The sequence below is a fragment of the Echiichthys vipera genome (assembly GCF_963691815.1).
Source record: "Echiichthys vipera genome assembly, chromosome: 13".
Lineage (NCBI taxonomy): Eukaryota > Metazoa > Chordata > Actinopteri > Perciformes > Trachinidae > Echiichthys > Echiichthys vipera.
In genome coordinates, this window is record NC_139838.1 from 27,748,002 (window position 1) to 27,764,142 (window position 16,141).

General features: G+C 47.4%; 2 protein-coding genes across 6 annotated transcripts in view; one reads left to right on the forward strand and one right to left on the reverse strand.

Moving 5' to 3' along the window:
* The window catches only part of LOC310955412 (vesicle-associated membrane protein 2-like), a gene marked incomplete at both ends in the record, with an annotated part of 6,118 nt that extends 5,314 nt beyond the window's left edge, over positions 1-804 (forward strand). The window contains 2 exons of the mRNA XM_083925231.1: positions 180-231; positions 788-804. Of these exons, the coding sequence (XP_083781357.1) occupies positions 180-231; positions 788-804 (69 nt within the window). The remainder of the gene's footprint in view (positions 1-179; positions 232-787) is intronic.
* A 5,381-nt stretch (positions 805-6,185) lies between these two features.
* Positions 6,186-16,141, reverse strand: part of LOC310955511 (chromodomain-helicase-DNA-binding protein 4-like) — a 31,464-nt gene continuing 21,508 nt past the window's right edge. For 2 of the 5 annotated variants that reach the window (XM_083925336.1, XM_083925335.1), the window contains exons 23-41: positions 15,933-16,057; positions 15,716-15,808; positions 15,379-15,517; positions 15,075-15,253; positions 14,779-14,968; positions 13,207-13,296; positions 12,991-13,082; positions 12,747-12,880; positions 12,496-12,640; positions 12,238-12,406; positions 12,038-12,147; positions 11,701-11,956; positions 11,345-11,389; positions 11,063-11,257; positions 10,783-10,891; positions 10,524-10,656; positions 8,938-9,133; positions 7,597-7,772; positions 6,186-6,492 (exon numbers count right to left, since the gene is read on the reverse strand). In XM_083925336.1, coding sequence (XP_083781462.1) covers positions 6,478-6,492; positions 7,597-7,772; positions 8,938-9,133; positions 10,524-10,656; positions 10,783-10,891; positions 11,063-11,257; positions 11,345-11,389; positions 11,701-11,956; positions 12,038-12,147; positions 12,238-12,406; positions 12,496-12,640; positions 12,747-12,880; positions 12,991-13,082; positions 13,207-13,296; positions 14,779-14,968; positions 15,075-15,253; positions 15,379-15,517; positions 15,716-15,808; positions 15,933-16,057 — 2,591 coding nt within the window. In that variant the 3' untranslated portion in view covers positions 6,186-6,477. The remainder of the gene's footprint in view (positions 6,493-7,596; positions 7,773-8,937; positions 9,134-10,523; positions 10,657-10,782; positions 10,892-11,062; positions 11,258-11,344; positions 11,390-11,700; positions 11,957-12,037; positions 12,148-12,237; positions 12,407-12,495; positions 12,641-12,746; positions 12,881-12,990; positions 13,083-13,206; positions 13,297-14,778; positions 14,969-15,074; positions 15,254-15,378; positions 15,518-15,715; positions 15,809-15,932; positions 16,058-16,141) is intronic. The other 3 variants (XM_083925339.1, XM_083925338.1, XM_083925337.1) reach the window with 3 other exon arrangements.

A 16,141-nucleotide genomic window follows, 5' to 3' on the forward strand; every position in this document is an offset into this window, starting at 1 on the left:
TCTCTCTCCCTCTCTCCCTCTCTCCCTCTCTCTCTCTCCCTCTCTCCCTCTCTCTCTCTCTCCCTCTCTCCCTCTCTCTCTCTCTCTCTCCCTCTCTCCCTCTCTCTCTCTCTCTCTCTCTCTCTCTCTCTCTCCCTCTCTCCCTCTCCCTCTCTCTCTCTCTCTCTCTCTTTCTGCAGATGATGATCATCATGGCCGTCATAGGTATCATATGTTTTGGAGTCGTCTTCAGTAAGTCATCAAACTTTCTTTAATCTTTTATTTTCTCGTCTGATTTTAACAAAGGCTTTGATTCTTTAATCAGACGATTCAGATGTTTTTGTGATTCTTTAAGGGCGCACTCCCACTGTGCCTCCGTCCCGTGCCCCGTGCTTTAGGGTCCTTGTCCCCCCCTCCAGGCCCGTTTGTACTCACACTACCTGGGCCTCGGAGAATGCTTCTTGCTGCCTATACGTCATCACGCCGTAACACGTCACACGCATTGATGACGTCATGGCGATGCGTGGCTTTGTTTCCAGATCTTTCCGTAGACCTCAGAGTTTTTGTGCGTCTTGTCGACTGTTTTTGACTGGACCAGGACCAGGACCAGTCCTAGCCTGGTCCTGGTCCTGGTCCTGGTCCTGGTCCAGTCCTAGCCTGAAGTTGCTTTGAGGGCAGTTACTAAAGTTATTAAACTTTTGTCTTCTACATTCGTTTACATTTGTTTTCATGCAGCTGCCTCAAAAGAAAAGTCAAATAATGTCTCACCACAGAGGCGACGCACTAACTCTCCGCTCTCCCTCCTCAGTGTATTTCTTCTACTGAGCCGCTCTTCAGGGACGAACCCACGGGTCGCAGGACGAGTCCGCACCAACGCCACCGAGCCAAACTCCAGCCTCTCCTCCTCCTCCTCCTCCTCCTCCTCCTCCTCCTCTTCGTCCTCTTCGTCCTCTTCGTCCTCCTCTTCGTCCTCCGTGCTCCACCTCCTCCTCCTCTTCCTCCGTGCTCCAGTGCCTCTTCTTCTTCTTCGTCGTCGTGGAATCTGGAAGGAATATTTCTGGGCTTCACTGCATCAGGACAGTTTCACTTATAGTCTCTTTCTGTATTTGTGTCGTGGGAAAAGTGTCCAACAGGTTTAAACCGAGAAACGAGGATCGAACCCTTTAAACGTTCGATTTTACAAACCGCCACAGACAAAATGCGTCTGCCTCTGCCTTCAAATACATAAACTATAAGATTTTAATCCACTTAATTGTCTGTTAAGTCTCTATCCATCACAGCGTGGGTTAAAACAACGGTGGTCGGTGTCTGTGGAGACTTTCCCGCGCATTTCTGGGCTTTACCGCATCAGCACAATTTCACTCCTGAGTTCTGCGGTAACCCGAGGGCGATCACGCACGCACACTTTCAATGTAGCTCTGTGTACTTCACTGAACTTTGGTGCAGCCAGACATCCATGTGCACAAGTGGGGCGCAACCGCAATAACAGTCCCCCAGGGTGCAAACACCTGACACAAAGGTTCCGCGGTGCAAACCTCTAATAAAGTACTGACACACCGTTAAGACTACAACACGTTAACTTAGGAAAAGTAAATTAACGGACTTCCTCTTTCTGTATTTGTGTCGTGGGAAAAGAAAGTTCAACAGGTTTAAACCGAGAAACGAGGATCGAACGCTTTAAACGTTTGATTTACAAACAGCCACAGACAAAATGCTTCTGCCTCTGCCTTTAAATACATAAACTATAAGATTTTAATCCAGTTAATTGTCCGTTAAGTTTCTATCTATCAAAGCGTGGGTTAAAACAACTGTGGTCGATCACATGACCCACGAATGAAGTCATTGTATTTGCCGACGATTACGCTCTGAGTGTCCGTGGAGACTTTCCCGCGCTAAACTCAAACGCGGTGAACAGATAGTGATGCTTCTCACGCCGTTCCCCTTCTCTCTCTGACCTCCTGTCACTGTGGAGCATGAAGGCATCACGCCACGTCGCTGAGGTAAGAGCGTGCGATCCCCCGACGTCACACAGTCGACGCTGTTCCACTGTTTCCAAAGGAACCCAAAGTCCCAGAGGAGCGTCTGCAGTTACGTTTAACGCCGGAGAGGCCGCTGGAAACATCGCATCTCGAATTTTTACGGATAACTTTAATATAAGAATTTGATTCAGTCGGTCTGATGACATTTGGAGAGTTTAGAAGAGTCGTATGACGTCGGTAAGTCCGATAAACAACTTTAAGTAAAAACATAAATTCATCTTTTAAAACAAACGTTGGTCGTCGTTGGAATTTTTTGTCCCTCAACAGATGAAATCAGTCAGAAAAAGCCAAATTTCCATCAAACACTTTGGGTAAAGAACCTTTAGAACCACACGTGACTCAGACCTGGACCCGAACACTTGATCCGTTCTGCGTTTCGACCGCAGACGTTTCTCTTAAATGTCGTTTGTGACGAGTTATTTTCCAGTTTTCTCGTTTCCTCCTGCAGCGATCGGACGTGTCAGGGAAGTCGTAAACTGCCACCAGCTGGAAAACACGATCAAAATGACCTTTTTTCGTTTCGTCTCATTCAGGGATCGAGTGTTGAGGGAAGTCTGAGGGTTAGTGGTTCATCCACGACGTTTGACGACAGAGAGGCAGAAAGGTCGGTTCTGATGAACTGAAGTGAACCGGACCGAAGCTTTTGAGCTCAGACAGAAGCAGAATAAGACGTCAGGAGATATTTAGACGTATATTCAGACGTTCAGACTTTGAAGGTGCAGGTGAACATGAGTAAGAAGGTGCAGAGGAGCCGATCAGAGCTAACGTTCAGGACTTGAGTCACACAAATGATCCACGATCCATCGATTTGGACAGAGTTTAACACGCTGATGAAGTTTTACAGTCATAAAAAAGCCAAATTTCCATCAAACACCTTCAGAACCACACGTGACTCAGACCTGGACCCGAACACTTGATCCGTTCTGCGTTTCGACCGCAGACGTTTCTCTTAAATGTCGTTTGTGACGAGTTATTTTCCAGTTTTCTCGGTTCCTCCTGCAGCGCTCGGACGCGTCAGGGAAGTCGTAAAAACTGCCACCAGCTGAAAAAGGAGCTTTTTTCAAGTCCGTCACCACCGTGAAAAGACATCTAATTGGTTTCGTCTCGTTCAGGGATCGAGTGTTGAGGGAAATCTGAGGGTTAGTGGTTCATCCACGACGTTTGACGACAGAAAGATCGGTTCTGATGAACTGAAGTGAACCGGACCGAAGCTTTTGAGCTCAGACAGAAGCAGAATAAGACGTCAGGAGATATTTAGACGTTAAGACTTTGAAGGTGCAGGTGAACATGAGTACGAAGGTGCAGAGGAGCAGATCAGAGCTAACGTTCAGGACTCGATTCACACAAATAATCCACGATCCATCGATTTTGACAGAATTTAACACGCTGATGAAGTTTTCCAGTCATAAAAAAGCCAAATTTCCATCGAACACCTTCAGAACCACACGTGACTCAGACATGGACCCGAACACTTGATCCGTTCTGCGTTTCGACCGCAGACGTTTCTCTTAAATGTCGTTTGTGACGAGTTGTTTTCCAGTTTTCTCGTTTCCTCCTGCAGCGCTCGGACGCGTCAGGGAAGTCGTAAAAACTGCGAGTGTTGAGGGAAATCTGGAGGTTGGGTTTAAAACAAGTGTTTCATCCACGACGTTTGACGACAGAGAGGCAGAAAGATCGGTTCTGATGAGCTGAAGTGAACCGGACCGAAGCTTTTGAGCTCAGACAGAAGCAGAATAAGACGTCAGGAGATATTTAGACGTATATTCAGACGTTAAGACTTTGAAGATGCAGGTGAACATGAGTACGAAGGTGCAGAGGAGCAGATCAGAGCTGACGTTTAGGACTTGATTCACACAAATAATCCACTCAATCATCGACTTTGACAGAGTTTAACGTTAATCTGGTTCTAAATCCGTCGTCACAGTGACGTTTGAGAGTTTCTTTCCCTGTTTCCAGACGTTTAAGTTCTTATTGTTGTTCAGGAAGTTCTGTTTATTTCCTCCGTCAGCCCCGGTTTGATTCCCATCGTCTCCTGAAACACCCGGACGTTTGGTGTTTTTGTGGTTTGAATGCGACTCCTCCGCTGTATATTTCTATTTCCTGAGTGAATATTAAAGGTTTGATTGTTTAAAATGTAAAAAGAAAATGATTTGATGTAAAAACGTTAGTCCCACTGTGTTTAGTGCTTCGTCAGTTACGCTGATTGTTGCCTGGGGTTTCAAATAAACTCATGTTTGCAACAGAAATATCAGATTTGTGCTTTGATTTATTTATAAAAAGGTTTTAAAATGTACTTAATATCAAGCTTTATATTAAGTCTTTGCAGGTTTTTGGTTTCTAGTGTTTTAACCTTAAGAAAGTGACATTAATGAGACTTTGAACGCTCGAAATTTACACTAAAAACACCAAATGCAGCTTTAAGTGGAGTCTCCTCCTGCTGGACATTAGAGAGAATGCAGCTTTAAGTGGAGTCTCCCCCTGCTGGACATTAGAGAGAATGCAGCTTTAAGTGGAGTCTCCCCCTGCTGGACATTAGAGAGAATGCAGCTTTAAGTGGAGTCTCCTCCTGCTGGACATTAGAGAGAATGCAGCTTTAAGTGGAGTCTCCTCCTGCTGGACATTAGAGAGAATGCAGCTTTAAGTGGGGTCTCCTCCTGCTGGACATTAGAGAGAATGCAGCTTTAAGTGGAGTCTCCTCCTGCTGGACATTAGAGAGAATGCAGCTTTAAGTGGAGTCTCCTCCTGCTGGACATTAGAGAGAATGCAGCTTTAAGTGGAGTCTCCTCCTGCTGGACATTAGAGAGAATGCAGCTTTAAGTGGAGTCTCCTCCTGCTGGACATTAGAGAGAATGCAGCTTTAAGTGGAGTCTCCTCCTGCTGGACATTAGAGAGAATGCAGCTTTAAGTGGAGTCTCCTCCTGCTGGACATTAGAGAGAATGCAGCTTTAAGTGGAGTCTCCTCCTGCTGGACATTAGAGAGAATGCAGCTTTAAGTGGAGTCTCCCCCTGCTGGACATTAGAGAGAATGCAGCTTTAAGTGGAGTCTCCTCCTGCTGGACATTAGAGAGAACGCAGCTTTAAGTGGAGTCTCCTCCTGCTGGACATTAGAGAGAATGCAGCTTTAAGTGGAGTCTCCTCCTGCTGGACATTAGAGAGAATGCAGCTTTAAGTGGAGTCTCCTCCTGCTGGACATTAGAGAGAATGCAGCTTTAAGTGGAGTCTCCTCTGCTGGACATTAGAGAGAATGCAGCTTTAAGTGGAGTCTCCTCCTGCTGGACATTAGAGAGAATGCAGCTTTAAGTGGAGTCTCCTCCTGCTGGACATTAGAGAGAATGCAGCTTTAAGTGGAGTCTAAATTAAAGGAGTTAATTTAAGAGATGATTAAAACGACTTCGCTCTTCACCAAAATACTTCTGATAATCTGATCTCATCTTCAGCCTCTTATCCGGGGTCGGGTCTCGGGGGCAGCAGCTTTAGCAGGGGACCCCAAACTTCCCTTTCCCGGGCCACATTAACCAGCTCTAACTGGGGGATCCTGAGGCGTTCCCAGGCCAGTGTGGAGATCTAATCTCTCCACCTGGTCCTGGGTCTTCCCCGAGGCCTCCTCCCAGCTGGACGTGCCTGGAACACCTCCCTAGGGAGGCGCCCAGGGTTCATCCTTACCAGATGATCCTGAACCACCTCAACTGGCTCCTTTCAACGCAAAGGAGCAGCGGCTCTACTCAGAGTTCCTCACGGATGCTGAACTTCTCCCCCTCTCTCTAAGGGAGACTCCAGCCCCCTCCTGAGGAAACACACTTCACACGCTTGGACCTGGACCTGGTTCTTTAGGTCCTGACCCAGCTTTCAGGACCACAGGTGAGGGTAGGAACCAGGACTGAGAGTAGATCCAGAGCTTTGTCTTCCTCAGCTCTCTGTTCATCACAACGGTGCGGTAGAGCGACTGCAGCTCCGCCCCCGCTGCTCCGATTCTCCGGCCAAACTCACGCTCCATCGTCCCCTCACTCGTGAACAAGATCCCAAGGTACTTGAACTCCTTCACTCGGGGTCAGGACTCATTCCCTACCTGGAGTAACGATCCACTGATCTCCTGCTGAGAGCCGCGGCCTTCTGACCACTTGAGCTCGTCGCCCGCCTCAGTCCCACAACTGACCACAAACCAAACTCTTTATTACATTTTTTTATTTAGGTCCCAAAAAAACCATCATAATAACATTATATCAATAATATTAATACAGAAATTGAAAAAAGGAGAAAAATAAAATAGCTTTTCTGTCCACAGCCTCAAACTCTGTGAAGGGATTCGATCGTCCAGAAAAACTCTGTTTAAAGTCTGTTTTAGGGGGAAGTGAAGTGGGCGTGGCTTTAAGCTTGAGCGCGCTGTCCGTCATTCTGCTGTGCACCAATCAGGAATGTCGAGGGTTGGTTGGTTTTTCGAGGCGTAGCCGGAGTTTCAGTCTTACTGCTGCGACATCTGGAGAAGACAACACAAACTTTAACCCTTAAAAATGTCCCGCCGCTGCGTTTAAAAGACGCGTTTACACCAAAATCACAACATTTATCATCAACATCATCACTCAGATTTTCCACTGTGTGACTGTCCTTGAATGCATCATGTGTGACGAATGCCCAAAGTGACCAGGTGTGAGCTTACAGAGTGATATTTAATCACTTTAGGGCGCATTGTGAGTGCAACCGTACCGCGTCTAGGAGCGGCACGCTTGCCGTCCACGGACCGTTTGGGAGAGGTGGGCTTTAGTAAAGCACGTTTGCACGTGTACGAGCACGAGCGTGCGCACGTGTACGAGCACGAGGCCTACGGCGGTTCTGAGGTCATTTCCTGTGCGCCTGTTGGGACGTAGAAAAAAGAAGGAGGGACCATGCGCGGACATTTCAAACAATGGCGGTGAAAGGTTCACGTTGGTGTGATGCGGAGGTGGAGTGTTTACTGCAGATTTGGTCGATGAAAAGATTCAAAAACAGTCGACAAGACGCACAAAAACTCCGAGGTCTACGGAAAGATCTGGAAACAAAGCCACGCATCGCCATGACGTCATCAATGCGTGTGACGTGTTACGGCGTGATGACGTATAGGCAGCAAGAAGCATTCTCCGAGGCCCAGGTAGTGTGAGTACAAACGGGCCTGGAGGGGGGGACAAGGACCCTAAAGCACGGGGCACGGGACGGAGGCACAGTGGGAGTGCGCCCTAAGTGCCGAAAAAGAGCATGGGATGATTTTGTGCAGGGATTACACTTGAAATAAGCCACAAATAAGTCGTCTGAGAACAAAAGTCACGACAAATAAATCAAAAACTGAGAGAAGGCGTACAAATGTTAACAGTTCAATATGTTTAGCACATGGAGCCCCATTTGCACAAAGTACATTCACGCGCTCCTCTTCTCGCCGTGATCGTGCACTTTTAAAACACGTGCAGGACGTCACATCGCAGTGAAAAATGAGCTCAGTGAGTAAAACAACAACAGAACCCTTAAAAACGGGCTCAGACGTTAAAGAATATGTTTTAAATCGCTCTTATTTGTGTCCTGAGTGTCTGTGTTTAATTCTCTCTCTCTTCACCTGTTGCGTCTGTGACTGCGTCTGTGTCTCGGGCCCTCGACTCGCCAGCCGGCTCAGGATGTTCCTCTCGGACATCTGGAGTCGCACGGCAACCGGCGGTATCCGGGCGATGGTTGCCGGGAGGCGGGTGACGTCCGCCTTCATGTCGCTCAGCAGCTCCTCCAGCTGCTTCAGCACTGAGGGACAAAGGGAGGATCAGGACCCGCGGTCGCTCTCTGAACACGTGTTTCAAAGGTTTAAAGTCAGGATTTATTTTATTTAACCGTTTTATTTCCTTCCTTTTTTTTACCTTTTTACCCTCTCACTGTTTTTATCTCCTGATCTCGTCATGAAAAGACATTTTTATCAACAATTATTATGATAATTTACACTTGAAGACATTTTTATTTCATTAATATCTTTAATACTTTTACTCTTTTGTATGAAAACTGCTCTGTAAATAAAGTTTTTCACACTGTGATAATAATAATAATAATAATAATAATAATAATATTAATAATCCCATTTATTTCAGCTCGAGAGACACTAAAGTATAATAAACACATTAAAAACAAAAAACAAACATAAATACTGTAATAAAATATAAATAATAAATGAGTAAAGAGTTTGTGGCTAAAACAGTTAATAACAAAAAACATTATTTTTATTAATAATTTGGCCTTTTTTAATGTACTTTATCAAGTTAATTATTGTTATTTTCCTGATCATCATCATCTATAATAATTTATGTTTTTAAGAACAATTTTATGGTGATAAACAACACATTTTTATTTAATTCATATATTTATTTCTTTATCTAATATTGTTTTATTATAAAACACTTTGAGCTGCAGCTCTTCTATGAAAACTGCTGTAAATAAAGTTTTCCATAATATAATAATAATAATATTAATAATAATTAATAAACACATTTAAAACAAACATAAAATACTGTAATAAAATAGAAAGAAATACTAAATGAGTAAAGAGTTTGTGGCTAAAACAGTAAATAACTAAAACATTATTATTTAATGAACTTTATAAAGTTTATTATTGTTATTCTCCCGATCATCATCATCGTCTATAATAAAAAATCCTTTCTGACTGTTTTTAAGAACAATTTTATGATTCTTTTTTTACTCAAGAGACAAATAAAAACTAGAGAAAATTCTGAATAATAATAAATAAAGTTTAAATAAACGAGCAGAAACAGAAAATCTGAATTAATAACGGTGGATTCGCGGTCGGAGCGTTTGAACCAAACACACGTTCGTTTTTTAAAGGATCAAACCTCCGTCACACTCAGTAAAGATGAATGTTAATGAAGCGTTAGTGAAGCGCACTTCCTGCTGCGCGTCTCACCTTTGTGCAGGACGGCGTTGGCCGGCTTGTTCCCGGACATGGACTCCTTGCTGAGGTGCTGGTGGGACTCGGCGAGACACTCGACCTCGCTGAAGCGCGTGTTGAGGGCCATGGAGGGGTGGGACGGGTCCTCGGACATGTTGAGGTAGGCGGCGCGACGCAGCTGCTCCTCGATGACCAGCGCCTGCTCCAACAGCTGCACGGGGGGGGGAGAGGGGGGAGAGAAGGGGGAGGAGTTACACGTGTTTCAACGGGAAATAATCTGCGTCCATACGGAAAAAAACGCCCGAACAACAGGTTCAATTAAAAGGTAAAGGTGGAGGCATTAGAAATGTAGTGTGAGCAGTTTTTCTGTTCTTTATCTCCACGACCTTCAGCGACCTGAAGTAGTTGAACACGTTTGTTCCGTGTAGCTTGTGTTTTGCCTGACGTTGGAGTCACGGGTGACGTTGAAAATACAAGAAACGTGAGAGAAAGAAGCAGAAACGTGTTTTCTTGGACTCGCGACGAGGTCGAACACTGAACGTCGGAGGAAAACACGGACTGGGAGTCGTTACAACGCAAATACGGCGACATTAGAGCGTGGATGGCTAGTTAACAAAAGGATATGATGCATTCACCTGACACCAGCCAGACCCTGGATCTATGTTCCTGTGCTACTGACATCAGCTGTCTCAACCATGCAGCCTGCAGCCAGTCGTGATAAACGCCACTACCCCTGGTCCTCCTGTCGGTACTGTTGTGGGAATTTTGGATATTTGTAATTCATAATCATAGTTTTGTCCGGTCAGACGCAGTTCAGTGTCTCCTCTGTCTCACCTTCTTAATGGATAACGTAAATAACTAACTGATGATGGTATAATGGCGTATTTCTGCATCTGCACCCTTTGTTAGAGACCGTGTGATGAGAGAGGTTCAGAATGTCTGAGGCACGTTGTGTTTGGTCTAAAGACGTCACCCAAGGCTCAGTGCGTTCTATCTATAACCTCATGACCGTGTCTGTCTTGGGGGGCGGGGTCTCCTCCTCTAAAAGGCTGAGCACCAGTGGGCTCGGGGTCGTTCCTGCTAGACTCTAACTTTGTGAGGACGCAGGTGAATGTGTTTTTGTCTGCAGAGGAAAAAACTTTGTCAAAATAAACTACGGAGAAAAAGACGATCCTGTTTGTTGATCTTTATCGAGGAAATCCATTTCCACAACAAGCGATACCAGGAGCTTTATCCATCACTGCAGGAAGTCATGACAAAGACGGGGTTTTTCAAAATAAAACGAGCTCGGCTGCGTTTACAAACGTCTCGGTTTTTAGGGACGCAGAGACGCGACGAGTCATGTGGACGCCGGGCGTAAACTCAGAAGAGATTATTTTTTAGTGATGTTTTAAAATAAATGATTAACTCCTAGAAACAAAAACTTCTGAAATCCTAAAGTAGAGTTTGGTACAGTTTTGTTTTTTTCCTCTCGATCAATAAAACGTTCTCCGGGTTTTCTTTGATCCTCCATAGATATGAAACTAAAAAGGTAATATGCTCTTATTTTGAAGAACAGCAGTGATATTAAAAAATAACAAAAGTCAGATTCCCCTTCGTACCTTGAACCTCCTGGCGAGGAACTTGTTCTTGATTTCCAGGAAGTTCCCTCGGTTCATCTCTCCTTTGAACGGCTCGTTGAGGATGGCGAACTTCACGTCGTTCTGGATGTCCTGCCAGCGCGCGTAACCGTGTCTGGGGGGCGCCGCGGTCAAGAGGAACAACGGCATCTCTTTATTTCAAAACATCAACAACAACAACAACTACTACTCCTACTCCGAGCAAGATCCAAGAGCCAATCACAGGCAGGAAAAAGGATACTGAATGATGCCAGCCAGCAGCCAGTAGTCATGGCGACGGTGCCAGATCTCATTGGTTTTCTTGGTGACTGTGGCGGCGCGTTCCTCGTTCTGCCACAGAGAGTGAAGCTCTGAGGAGAGAGACGGCGATTAGAAACGGAAAACGGGTATTTATTTTGTCTCTGTGTGTGTTTGCGTGTGTGTGTGTGTGCGTGTGTGTTTGCGTGTGTGTGTGTGTGTGTGTGTGTGTGTGTGTGTGTGTGTGTGTGTGTGTGTGTGTGTGTGTGTGTGTGTGCGTGTACCTGTGAACCCTCCGTCAGCGATGTTGAACATGAATCTGGTCTTGGCCTTCTTCTTCTCCTCGCTGACGGTGGCGGCAGCTGCGACGGCTGCGGCTGCTGAGGCTCCGCTCTCCTTGCTGCCGCTGTCTCCGTTCTGCAGTTTGGTCGTCGCCTCCTCCGACTTCTGAGGCTCCTTCTCCTCCTTCAGATCTGCGGCTGGAGAACCAAAGAGACGCGGTTAACGAGCGTGGGGACGGACGCGAGGAGAGGCGCGGCGACACGACTGAGAATGATGTGAAATACCTTTCTTTTCGTCTGCGGGAGGAGCGGTGTCCATCTTTTCTTCTGCTGCGAGACACAAAAAACACTTGAGACATTAAAGATGGTGACAGACGCTGCGGACGTGTTTCTAAACTCTGTACAAAACATCACATTAACCATTTCAAGGGTCTTGACGGCGAGCACGGAGAAGGCAGTCGTTACAAACGCCACCTGGACTTAAACCGAGGTGATGACATCACGCACACACATCTGTTTGGACGCGGTTGTTTTTCTGTTTTAATGATTTTCTTTAAGGTATAAATCAACCCTGACTCTGCTGCGTCTGCGTTAAATGATGAGTATCCTTTATTTTGTTTAGTTGATAATCTTAATCTTACCTTTGACCTCGGGGTCGTCAGGTTTGACCTCCGACCCGTCCGTCTTGGCGTCCGGAGGCGACTTGGTCTCCTCTGCTCCCTCTGGACTCTTCTTCTCGCCCTCTCCCTCCTCGTCCTTCTTCTCGCCCTCCTTCTCTTTGACGCCCTCTGCCTCTCCGTTGCTCGGCTTCTCCGTCTCCATCGGCTCCTCGCCGTTCTTCTTGCTCTCCTGCTCCGCTGGCGGACTCTTCTCGTCGTCGTCTGGGATGGCGATAACCTGGGAGGAGACGTCGAGTCAATGAAATACGTCCAGAATCTAAAAAGATCCCACTTTGACTTAAACGCGTCGTGCCTTTACCTCGTTGCTGGTCTTCGCGGGGTCTTTGCCGTTCTTCTCCGCCTCGCCCTCGTTCTTCACCTCCTTCTCTGCGTCTTTTGCGGCGTCCTCGACTTTCGTGGCGTCGTCAACTGCAAAATATTCATGACATTGTTTAAATGTGAGCTCTCGAGGAGTGTGTGTGTGTGTGTGTGTGTTTGTGGCGTCAGTGTGTGCGTTACCTGGAGCGGGTGTGTTGGGCTGCGTGTCGGCGGGGGTGCCTGTGGACGGGGTTTTTCCGGGGGACTCCGGCAGTGCCGCAGCAGCCGCCGCCGCCGCCTTCTTGCTCTCCTCCAGCTCGGCCATCCAGGGCATCGACCACTGACCGTTGACGTGCTCGAACTCCTGGACCTGGACACGTGCGGAGCACACTCTCAAGACTTTGTACGAACCCAAAATCATTCAAACAACTAAAGCAAAGACAAAGCTGCGTTCGTTACCTTCTTGCGAATGAGCGACATGACTCCGATGCGGGTGAGAACATGTTGCCGTGACAACCCTTCTCTGGGGACGCCGTCCGCGAAGGTCTCGGCCCCGTCGGCTCCGGGCTCACAGAGGTGACGCATAAACAGAGAGACGTACGCCCTGAGGGGAGGACGGAGAGGGGAGCGTTAATGGACGTCAGAGGGAAACAGACCGTTATGATCAGTGAAGGAAGTTTTGAGGTTGTGGTCAACGTGAAGTTTCTTACTTGAACTCCTTCTCAGATTTCCCTCGCAGGTCTCGGACCAGCCACTGGGTGGTGAAGGCGTCCTGCGGAGGCATCCCGTAGCGCATCACTGCGTTCAGGAAGGCCTTCCTCTGCCGAGAGTTGAAACCCAGAACCTGCGAGGCACAAAAGCGTCAGGCTTCATTCACGGAAACAAAACAACGTCACTGCTTTTGTACCAAACGCAAGCTGCCGTGAGAGAGGGAGGACAAACGGCGCCGCTCACCTCGATGTTGCCTCCGACCCTGGCCAGCAGGGGGGGCAGCGGCTTGTCTTTGTCGTTCCTCAGGCCCTTCCTGTTCGGCCTGCGGGAGTTGGCTGCAGAGAGGAAACAGATGTGGTGATTATACAGATGATGACACTTTTGTTTTCTGTGTATTAAAGTGATAAAACTGCTCCTCTTTCTTTTTCTGTTCAGATAAACAGAGATTTACGTTCTTACCTTCTGTTCGCTCGTCGAAGTCCTCGTCTCCTTCCTCAGACGCCACGGAGTAATCTGACTGGCCGTCGGACTGGTCGTCCTGCCAATCAGCTGGGAGAGAAAAACAACAACATTTTAACCCACAAATATTTACACGTTCGGACAATTATTTTTGAGCTTCTATTGTTAAAAGTTCTGTGTCTGTTCGTTCCCTAACGCGGTTCTTCTCATCCTGTACGGACTCAACGGGAAACGCAGAACAGGCGTGGCGTTCAAGTACGTGTCTCTACGGGTCTAAAGGTGTTACATCTAAAGTGTTTGATGGCAAACCAGCTCTACATTAGCAGGTTTCAAGGTTTCCTAAATTTAAAAACAGCCTCCAAACTAACGAGGAAGAGACTAAACTTCTGCTGCTGTTAGAAGTCGTTTTTAAGTTTCCCGTTTAACCACATGAACTCAAACGTCTCGAATGAGGTTTCAGAAATTGTCCTCTTCCTCATGGCAGCTGTGTGCAGTGCCATCGTGATTCATTAGGGCTGGACTCTAACATTCGACTTGGGTACGTATTTAATTTAAACTGCAGAACAAAAACATAAACGCCTTTAGTTAAACCGAAAGACGAGCGTTTCCATTTCAGCTCCGTGTCGCGTCTTTACAGAGCTAAGACTCCTCTCATTCGATCGGACTCAGCCGTCCGCTAACTTCGTCGTTCTCGCTGCAAATACAAGCTACTGTTTCGACAAAGTGCGGCTGGAAACACGAGCATGCCGGCCGAAATTCAACTGTCGGGATTCAGCTGTGAGCGGAGGAAAAGCGCACGAGCAGCTAGGCTCATTTATGCAGCAGAGAGTGAGTCCTCTAAGTTCTGCTCATCGGTGACGCCCTGTTTACACGACAGCGCCCGCAGGTGAAAACGACAAAAATATTTCACCAGATGTGCCGTTTAGACGTCGACGGCCTGGGGCTTTAAAACGCAAAAGTGAAACCACCTCCAGAGTGGAAATGTTAAAAATACTCCAGCGTTGTGTTTGCGTGTAAAGGTAAAAACACTTAAATGAGCTCTGATCTGCTCACGCTGGCTTATGGGCGTACGTGTTTCCGTAACATCCGTGTGCAGTGTTCAGGTAAACGACAACAAACACGTGGGACTGTTTCCATCAGTGGGACGTTCAAGTGTCCTGGGTGGAGCCGAGGCGGTGGGAGGCTGCAGATCCCCGTCACACTGTACGGCGTCCTGCTTCTCCACTAAGAGAAGGAAGTTTCTACGCATGCACCAGCCCCAGGTGCTGTTGTGTGGCCGTACTTCTCAGCTCTACATAGATACCTGACTTGCACACTGTTTTGCGTCACCGTATGCGCGCAGATTACCCCCCCAAAGACCCTCGTCTAAACGCGGAATAAAAAGCAAGAATGCAACTCCGCTTTTGCGTTTTCTTTCTAGATCGCCTCGGTCTAAACGGGGCCTGAATCCACAAACGCCACGAGTTCCTTAAGGGTCGATCACTCAGCGTAAGAAAGGTGCGTTTTAAAAATGTGACACAAACATTTACAACAATCTGAATGCTACTAGAAAAAGAAAGAATCCACGATTACCTCTGTCCTTACCTCTGTCTTCTTGAGAGCCGTCGTTGTAGTTGACCTGCTTGCGGATACGTTTGCCTTTGCCCAGGTTGCGGGCCAGATCCTCCTGCTGCTGCTCGTAATGGTGACGCAGCAGCTTCTCCCAGTAGTCCGGATCCACGCTCTCCTCCTGCTTGATGATCTCCCGCTGCACCTCCTCCTCCTGAGCGACAGAGGAAAAAGATGCGTTGGACGGCGCACAGACCAGAGTTCCCCCTTTCTCTAAAATCCGCATGTCTAAACACATCTTCTCTCCGCAAGGCGCTTACCTCCTCCTCCTCGTCTTTGACCACATACTGAGCCACCTTGAAGGAGCTCAGGTACTCGTTCATGCTCTGCAGCTCCGTGTCGTCCGTGGCGTCCTGGTTCCTGTCCAGCAGACGGTCGATGGCCTTGTCGTCGTAGTGAATCACGCTGCTGTCCTCCTCCTTGTTGTTCCTGTTCTCGCCTGATCACGGAAAAAACAAAACAAACATCAGTTCAAATGTCTCATCACGCACAGAGTCATAAGTCTGTCCTCTGTGTCCGTCCCCCCCTCCCAGGTATCTGCTTCGGTTTATCCGCAACTCTCACGTTCAAACTCATCCTTGAAGAGCTGCTCCGTCCCGAACTTGAGGATGTCGTCCAGTTCCTGTTTGGACATGGAGCCGGTCTTGGAGCCGAGGCCGGGCCGGACCACCAGGTGAGTCAGCATCATCTTTTTCTTGGCGACCTGGTCGTGGGAGAGAAGACGGACGGTTCTTTCTCAAATGTTTACGACAGGTGAGTTTTACAAGCAGTTAAGTCTGGATGTTTCCGGGGTTTTGTCCATGAATGTTCCTCTTTATTCACTTCAGATCTACGCATCAGCTCAGCAGCACTTAGCTTGAGGCGGTCTGACAGAAGACATTGTTTAATTGTCCCTCTTTACCTGAGTAATCCTCTCCTCCACGGAGGCCTTGGTGACGAAGCGATAGATCATCACCTTCTTGTTCTGACCGATACGATGAGCTCTGCTGAAAGCCTGGGCACAGAGAGAGGAGACGGAATAAGGTCTCTTTAACTGTAAATGTAACTTTTCTCCTAAAGACGAAACCAAAGCGTCACTTTTATAATCAATGAAAACTGTTTTTAAGAAGCTGCAGTACCTGGATGTCGTTGTGGGGGTTCCAGTCGGAGTCGTAGATGACGACGGTGTCGGCGGTGGCCAGGTTGATGCCCAGACCTCCGGCCCTCGTCGACAGCAGGAAGGCGAACTGCTGAGCGCCAGGAGCTGGAGGAAAATCACCATAGATGTTTGAATAATCAGCTTCCATATAAACGACCTGGAGCTGTGATACGTTAAAGTTTCTCCGTC